The 8831-nt window shown below is 37.6% G+C and overlaps 1 protein-coding gene across 1 annotated transcript in view; it reads right to left on the bottom strand.

Annotated features, from left to right (window-relative positions):
* Positions 1 to 745: 745 nt before the first annotated feature.
* LOC128744169 (transmembrane protein 65) overlaps positions 746 to 8831 on the bottom strand; it is a 63332-nt gene continuing 55246 nt past the window's right edge. The window contains exons 5-6 of the mRNA XM_053840980.1: positions 3258 to 3461; positions 746 to 3172 (exon numbers count right to left, since the gene is read on the bottom strand). Of these exons, the coding sequence (XP_053696955.1) occupies positions 3050 to 3172; positions 3258 to 3461 (327 nt within the window). The 3' untranslated portion in view covers positions 746 to 3049. The remainder of the gene's footprint in view (positions 3173 to 3257; positions 3462 to 8831) is intronic.

Below are 8831 nucleotides of genomic sequence, written 5' to 3'. Positions count from 1 at the left end.
TACATGCTATTCGTTCTCATCATTCGGTAGCGAGTAAAAACCGTTTGAAGGCGCTCCAGCCATTGCCCTTATGAACTACATCTATATCTTACTATAGTATTTTCATTAGCATCGATTTTTACCGCTTCATTGGCCAATGATGATGTTTTCTGATAGCTACTATAAAACCGCACTCGTTTTTTCTGCTCACAAAAAGGATGCTAGCGTTCAGTTTCCAATTATAGAGGAATTGCTGCCGCCTTCACAAAGTATTTTGAAATAGAAATAAAATTAGAATCTTGATTTCAGATACTTTCAACTGGTCAGTGGCTGGTTTACCCCTTGCAAGCTTTTTCAAGCTTGCAAGCTGCACATATATGGATTTCGGGTTTCTGTGTCTCGCCATATATTTTACCAGATCAACCCAGTTACGTTCCAAGCCACCAACCCAAACTTGCGGTTTTTACTTGTTTCGTCATTCGCAATATACAGGAGGATCACAAGTAGATGTTACTTATACAGACTTGTCGGTTGCATTTTATTAAATCAATTACGAAGTCGCATTGGCAATCGTGACATTGGGACACAGTGCAGAATGTGTTCACCAAGTAAGGTAATTATGTTTCGTCTTCGTTTTTGGCTCTACAACGCAGCTATTTCGGTTCCTTTCTTTTCCGTCAGGAGATCATCTTACAGTCAGTTAGGCAGCTTTAACAGGACCCTGATTTATTAGGGAATAATAAAACAATCACTTTTCACACTAGTAAGAATTTTAATGTTCACGTCTATTATTACATTATCTCAAGTTTAGTATGCCACGTCCTTTTCACTAATTTCCAAAATCTATTAGTTTGATTTTGTGTTTGTATCATCGGTTTTAAAATATTATTAGTTTGCTTTGTGTCTTGAGTTAAATATTGCCTGTTGGCTGTTTGCAGCCACCGTAATTACTGACAAATGCCTTTGAATAGTTGTTGCTTTTCATTTTATTTTTGCTAAATGAACACACGGTACGATCTGTTAATACTAAATAATGTTGCTAGGTTCGATCAATGCTCTAACAAAGCCCGCATAAATATTAAAATTCCTGCATCTAATCTGTTGCTTTTCCGTTGAACGGTGAATGTTTTACATTGTCATGGAAGAACCGCATACAGTCAATTAACGCTACTCTTGTACGCTACAATGTACCTAATACACACGCATTTATAGTTCATCGAAGTAAACTCTATGACTGATAAAAACCACTGTTTTGCTCCAAGCGACTGGTTCTCCTTAAGTAGGTAAATTATTCTTCGGAATTTTGTAGATTGCTACCAACGATCCTGCACGAAATCCGTTTTCTTAGAGCTCTAATTTTCGGAAACACTACGATGAATAATAATAGTGGTATATAAAATAGAGTCCTCTCAAAGAGTTCCAAACATTCCGAAATAGTTTTTCGCTTCGTTTTTTTTGCTTCACATTACCTACTATTCTCTACGTTGTTATTTTTCGAGGTTTAACAATAGGTTAGCTTCTAATAGTGTTTGTTATTTGTAAGGCAGGGTGATATAAGAACGGGGTGTTTGTAGGATTAGTTAGTCGATTTATTGCAGTTGATGAAAAAGAAAGTTAAGATACGTATCAAACAGACAAATCTATGCTAAAAAATACTACGAAAAGGAACCATAACAAACGTTGGTTAAAATCACACCACAGGTATGTAGTGAACAATTCAGTTGTTCACTCAAGCACTTTTAGTTGGAAGAGAGGTTTCGCTATGATCGCAGAAAAACTTGTGTAATGACATGTTTTAAGTAATTCTCTTTCTAAGAAGAAAAAATAGAAGGGGTTAGAAAGTGTTTTGTTGTCAATTTTCATTTGACAGAAATGACAAACTTTCCCGACGGTTCTGAATAACCACGATAAGGGAAAAATAACCAAAAAATTACAATTCAGCATAATAAGACAATGAGACAGCAGAAAAAATAACTCCTTTGTTTACTTCATCTAATTCAATTGTGAGATTGTGATATCTACGATTTTCTACTATAATATATTGTTTTGGTGATCAACTCTCTTTGTTGTTGTTTGGTGCACAAAAAAGCTCAATATGTTTTTTTTTGTTTTTCATTTCGTGAGAATGGATTTGTTTTGATCCCCGAGAAAGTAATATACACTCCACGGTTTGTCATTACATTAAATCAAAAAGATTGCGCTTTTTGATAAAGAGTTCGGTCCCGGTTGGCATGTATACTAGGTGTTATCTTGTCTCATTCAATTTGGTGGTTACTTGCTACAATTAGAGTTTTTTATATAATATTCTCGATATAATGGTCACATCTACTGTTAGTCATTTTTACCGCTTGATTTAGTTTGGTTTTGTGTTGATCACAAATTAAAGGAATAGATAAGTGATATGAAAAATCACTTGTTTTGGTGTTTTGTCTAATATAATGGTCGGCTTTCTACAATTTCCATAGTATTCTTGTTACTTTCAATAATATCGGCTAAACAGTGCAACAGACGTCTTCGATGCGAATAACGGATTGAAAAAAATAATTAAACAGCTTTAGGTCTACGGAAGAAGCGCACTAGGATTAATGGAGGCGCTCTGTTTTGTTATCAACAAGTACATAGTAACAGTGGCTTATGATTCTAATATCAATTTGTAGAAAAATAGCTAATTTGAGCATTCGTTAATAATGGAAAAGATTTATTCGCTCATCTTTTAGTACTTAAAACCATTTTTATAATATGTACAATCACCTTTTGGTAACGCACAAATCAAATAAATAACGATATCTAATTAGAACCCGAATTTTAAATGTGTCATTTGTTATATAGAGGTAACTATATTTAAATACTATTTAGATAGAACAAATTATTTACAAAATTCGATTATCGCATACTGTAACTAAGTACCAGCTACATTACAGGTTAACGTAACAAGTGGCCATTGTCGAAAGTGTTTTCTTTTTCGCATAAAACATTAAATCGGCTGTGCTAGAATAAATGACTAAATTCGACGTTCCCTTCTCGGTACTCAACGGCGTAGGAGAAGTGCCTTTTCACAATCCTTGACTTCTTATTTTTTATCCGCCTTGACACTTTTGTCTTCATTGGGTTTTCCATCCTTATCTTCGTCGCTTTTGAACAGCAGCGGACACATTCCCAGCAAGCAGCCAATGGTTATGCCTATGACACGTCCCTAATAAAATTAAAGTAATTAATAAACTGTGACAATATTGTTTGCCGAACGGTACAATGATGTCCGTGGTCTACGAAAGCCTTACCATGTTAGCCGCCTGCCGGCTCGATTTCATCTCGAGCTGAATGGGAGACAGCTTCGGCGGATTAACGCCACTCATTTCCGCTAGCTTCTCCACGTAGAATGCCGAACCGATGCCAATTACGTCGCTGATTGTGTTACCCAAAGCGGCCGCTGCCATAGTGGAAATGCACATAAACAAACCGAGCGTATGTTCGATGTAGTCTCCCTGTCGGGGAATAAAACGGTACCGAAATTTAATTTAGTCGAACCGTGCTGCATCGAAGTTTATCCGCTAGCAAAGCTATTAACAGCAAAGTGCACTGGCGTCAGGAACGATGTGATGAAAATTGCCAAATAATTTTTTTTTGCATAATACAGATAACCCAATTTAGTCTTTTTTACTACACTAATAGAAAACCATGTTTTGTCCATTGAACGATAAACACTGCGAGGATGCATCGAATAATCTAATTGGTTTTTGCTGTATAGAAAATTGCTTTTCAAAATGGAAGAGCATATTTATACCATTATGGAAGAAATTATCAAATTATTAGCTACATGTCACGCGACCTACGAAGCAGACGTGCTCAGGTTAGTGTGGGTTCATCCAATAAAATTCACGCAAAAAAAGAAACGTCAGTTAAAACATGTTGTAGGTAATGATAATATTGTGCGACGATTGAATGATCGTGCGTCCCCATTAATTTTAGTTTCATGGAATCGCATTGTCCGTTGATAAATAGTTAAACAAAGCAAATGAATCATACCCAATTTTCAAACAATAGCTATCCAACTATCTAACCTACCTAACCTTCTAAATTTGGTCAATAATTTAGGCAATTTCAGTTGTTGTTTCCGATGGTTTATCTTTACTGAGCGAAATCATGATCATAGACTAATCTCTACGTATCAGATGGTAAATAGTAAATCCAGGGCAGTCTTCCATCACTGTAGAGACAATGTAACACTCTAACGGGCCACATCGTAAAAATGATGCGATCAACCAATCAGTTCATGAAAATATACTCAAAAGAATGTCAAGTTTTGATTTACATGCAAAAGTAATGAACTGGAGGAGCGCCAGGTAAAAAATAGTCTAATTTCCCTTTTTCGTTTTTCATGTCTAATGAAAAATCCATTTTTTTAATTCTGATATATTATAAAATTGAAATAAAGTTAGGTCAATCGTTTTGTTCTATATATCTTTTTTCCAAAAGTAAAAAAGGGAATATTCACGCAATTTCTTGAATTCTTGTTTTCGAAATTCTGTCGAAGTAGTAACGCAAAATGTATTGGACCGTACTTTTTATCTTAGATCTATTAGACACTCGTCGATGATCAAAACCTGTATAAACTGAAGTCACTTTTTGCAAGTTACGCAAAGCTTAGGTGCTACGATATCGATTTCGATATCGAAACTTGACCTTCGATTTTTATGCGATAGCCTTCGCAGCCAAAGCTACAACCCTATTAACTCTTACAGCATCAGCCTGGCTTGTTAGTAAAATTAGTAAAATAATAATTGACCAACATAACTTTGTCTTTTTGCAATTCACGATGATGAATGCTATTCGTTATAATTATTATATAAGAATGTTGTATGAAAACTCCTATAATAACGACATTTTTTCAAATGGTACCATTGGCTTGATTCTAAGAAGCCAAAAATCGATATTTGATACCAATTCCATACGGTATACTACCAAAATGTTAGTGGGAGTTTCAAACCAAGATTGAAAATTTGCTGTAGTGGCCACTGCTTCGTATACGAAGTAGTCGTCTACAATCAACAATCAACCAGGTTTGGTATGGGTAACCTCTATTTCAGACTGACATTTTCCCTCCCTTTCCAACCCCTGTCACTAGCCTGCAAATTCAATTATACGGAAAACTACTTCTTAGCTTCACTGACGACAATAAGTTTAACTTTCACAAAGCCAATTTTGCTGAACCTAGCCGTGTTATTGCGAGTTTGAATTAATTTCAATGCTGTAGACACATAAACCTCCCAGCTATTGTGTTTCTCTCATTTCATTTTACATCCTCAGAGAAAACCGGCTTGGTCGAATCGTCAACTGCGACTCTTTTCAGTTGAACGATCAATAAACTCTTAAATGATTTTGTAACGTTACATTTATATTACAGAATTCTTGAAAAGATTTAATATAAATCTAAAGATAGAAAATAGAAGAAAAAAATTTTGAATAGCTAATTCGTGACTGCAAGGCCGAAAAAACTCTGAAAAGCTACTCAGTCTAAAGCTATAAAAACAGTTGTAATATTTCCCGTACATAAAAAAAGAAACAGACGTGACTGACTACCGTGTCGGATCCAAACTGTTGGAGATTTTAGTAGGAAATGTTCTTTTTGCTAGAAGCTGTTCACCAATACTATTGAACACGGATACCAGATAGACACAATTATCCTGACATTAAAACTTCTTTCAACCGGATCGATTGATAATGAATTCTTGCTGGTTGAAATCAATTACTGTGCTTGCGAGTAATTCCGCGCAACATTTTATTCCGTGCACTCATCCTAAGAATGAATTTTTCAACAGTAAATTTCACTAAAACATCAGTAAAAAGTATACTATTATGGAATACCATGTTCCATGTTCCTTTAATGTTTTTGTTAAAAACTGACAACTTTTGCTTCGTTAGTCTGGCCAAACCAAAGGCTGTTTCATTGCACCCTGACCAAAACGTGATTTCCGAATGTTTTATTAACAATTGTTCTAAGCGGAGGTCTAAATTATCAGAAGGCTCTTTCGCTCGAAAAAGTATTTTTTATGATGAATTCGTATAAACAGGTAAATAGATGTACATTTAACTGTTTTATGGAAATAGTAATGAATAACTCATTTTTCTGTTTGTTTTGTTTAAAGATTTGTTGTGAGCGGAATTAAGAGCAGATAAATTAATGTTGTTTATAATTCCGCGCGGATGCAGCAGGATCATATCGGGGAAAAAACGGCAGCAGAGTAAGCATCATTGTTAGAATATTTTGAAGACACGTTGAAGAAAATCAAATAAGGTTGTTCAGTACGGAAATCTGCTAAATTTTCAGGATTCCGGTCAGTACCTTACGGAATGAAAAGCACGCACTATAGAGTTTTGAGTAGAAAAACTTTTAGGTTTGTGGAATCTTTGCAAAAGTTTCTTGTAATCTTTTAGATTTTTTAGATCTTTTAGATCTATCGTTTGATGGAAATCAACTTTTAATTAATCCATCTACAAGTGAAATATAAAACTTATTTTTCTTCAGTTTCAGTATAACGCATTGATGTATTCTACGAAGTTTTAGAGCATATTATTATAAGAAATTTTTAGAAGATAGTAATCTTCTCTCTTTTTTTTTGAAACGATGATTCTACAATTGATGAAGGATGTGATTATTACGAAAAAAATATAGTGCGCGGAATTATGTACGCGTGTGAGCGGAATTATAATCAAGTCATAAACTAGTGCGCAGAATCATGTGCACTGACACGAAACCGGTTGAAGTATTTTGGTCTTGTTTATTGGAACTTTACACCAACTTTCATATTTTTCTCATAAAAAGGACTAAAAATCCTATCCGATGGTGAAGTTATGGTTATTCTAACTTACCATTTGAATTTCTTACACAAATCATAACAATGTCTGTGCCTTCAGTGCGTGGAATTACCAGCAGTCACGGTACTTGGTGCTCACTCCTGATTAACCACGAATGAAATATCAAACTTACTTCGTGACAGTCGTACAGCATTACTAAAAATTCTGGAGCACCTCAGGGAAGCAGCCTAGGACCTTTACTATTCTCAATCTTTTTTAATGATAACTACTTGCTAATATCACTTGCTTGTAAACTTGCATTTACCGTCTTTATCGTCGTGAAATCAATGGAAGAACGTAAGGAATTGCACCGGTTAGTGAAACTGTTTGAAAATTGATGTTGCTGGAATCAACTGGAAATTAATGTACAGAGATGTTTTGGCATCATATTTTCGTGGATTTCAGGAAAGCATACGATACAATCGAGCGCGAGGAGTTAACAATTTCACTATAACTCACTATAACAATTTTCTGGATAAACTGACGCGCCTGTAGCGAGTGATATGCTAAGTGCATGTTTCTATAGTAATGTCCTAGCACCTGATCTCCAAGAAGTCATACGAGAAATCGGGCTGCTGAAGACCAATAAAGCCGCTGGGAAGGACCGCCTACCGGCAGAGCTTTATGAACATGGCGGAGAACGCTAGCAAATGCTCTACACTGGGTTATTTCGAGAATTTGGGAGGAGGAAAAGCTACCGGAGGAATGGATGGAAGGAGTGGTTTGTCCCATCTACAAAAAGGGTGATCGGCGAGACTGCTGCAACTATCGCGGTATTACGCTGGTAAATGCCGCCTACAAGGTACTCTCCCAGATCCTGTTACGCCGGTTGTCACCGATAGCACAAGGTTTCGTAGGGAATTATCAGGCGGGTTTCATGGGGGCTCGCGCAACTACGGACCAAATTTTTACTATCCGACAGATCTTGCAGAAATGTCGGGAGTACAACGTGCTCTCGCATCACATCTTTATTGATTTCAAAGCAGCATACGATACAGTCGATCGAGACAAGCTATGGCAGATAATGCACGAACACGTTTTTCCGGACAAACTGACGCGACTGATCAGAGCTACATTGGATCGAGTGATGTATTTCGTACGCAACTCTGGGACACTCTCGAGTCCCTTCGAGATGCGGCGAGGGTTGAGACAAGGTGACGGTTTATCCTACATGCTGTTCCACATGGCTCATGAGGGGGTGATCCGACGAGCGGGCATCGAAACGAGAGGCACGATTTTTACCAAGAGTAGCCAACATCTAGGCTTTGCAGATGACTTCGATATCATTGCCAGGAACTTTACGACAGCGGAGTCAATCTTCGCCAGACTGAAAGCGGAGTCTAGGAGAATTGGGCTAAAAATAAATGCGTCGAAGACCAAATACATGGAAGGAAAAGGCTCAAAGGAAACAAACGCGCGTCTCCCACGAACGGTAACCGTTGACGGCGACGAACTAGAAGTGGTAGAGGAGTTCTTGTATTTGGGATCGCTGGTGACTGCGGTCAACAACACTAGTAAGGAGATCCAGCGGCGCTTCTAAGCGGTAAATCGGGCCTACTTTGCCCTTCGTATAACGCTACGATCAGGAATACGCCGCCGCACAAAGCTAACAATGTACAAAACCTTTATTAGACCGCTAGTTCTTTATGGACTTGAAGCCGTGACGCTGCTCACGGAGGACATACGCGCCCTTGTCGAGTTTGAGCGCAAAGTGCTGCGGACGATATTTAGCGGAGTACAAACTGAAAGCGGAGAGTGGCGAAGGCGTATGAATCACGAGCTACAAGCACTGCTTGGGGAGACTACCATCGTACATCTAGCGAAATTTAGTAGGCTACGGTGGGTCGGATACGTCGTAAGGATGCCGGACGACAGTGCGACGAAAATAGTCCTCTTCAACAACCCCACCGGCACCAGGAACAGGGGAGCCCAACGTGCACGATGGCGCGACCAGGTCAAAAGCGATTTGCAACTTCTGAGACGACTAGGAAATTGGCGAC

The sequence above is a fragment of the Sabethes cyaneus genome, chromosome 3 (genome assembly GCF_943734655.1).
Source record: "Sabethes cyaneus chromosome 3, idSabCyanKW18_F2, whole genome shotgun sequence".
NCBI classification, from domain to species: domain Eukaryota; kingdom Metazoa; phylum Arthropoda; class Insecta; order Diptera; family Culicidae; genus Sabethes; species Sabethes cyaneus.
The sequence above is the reverse complement of the archived record's forward strand: the minus strand, read 5'-3'. Positions and strand labels throughout refer to the sequence as shown.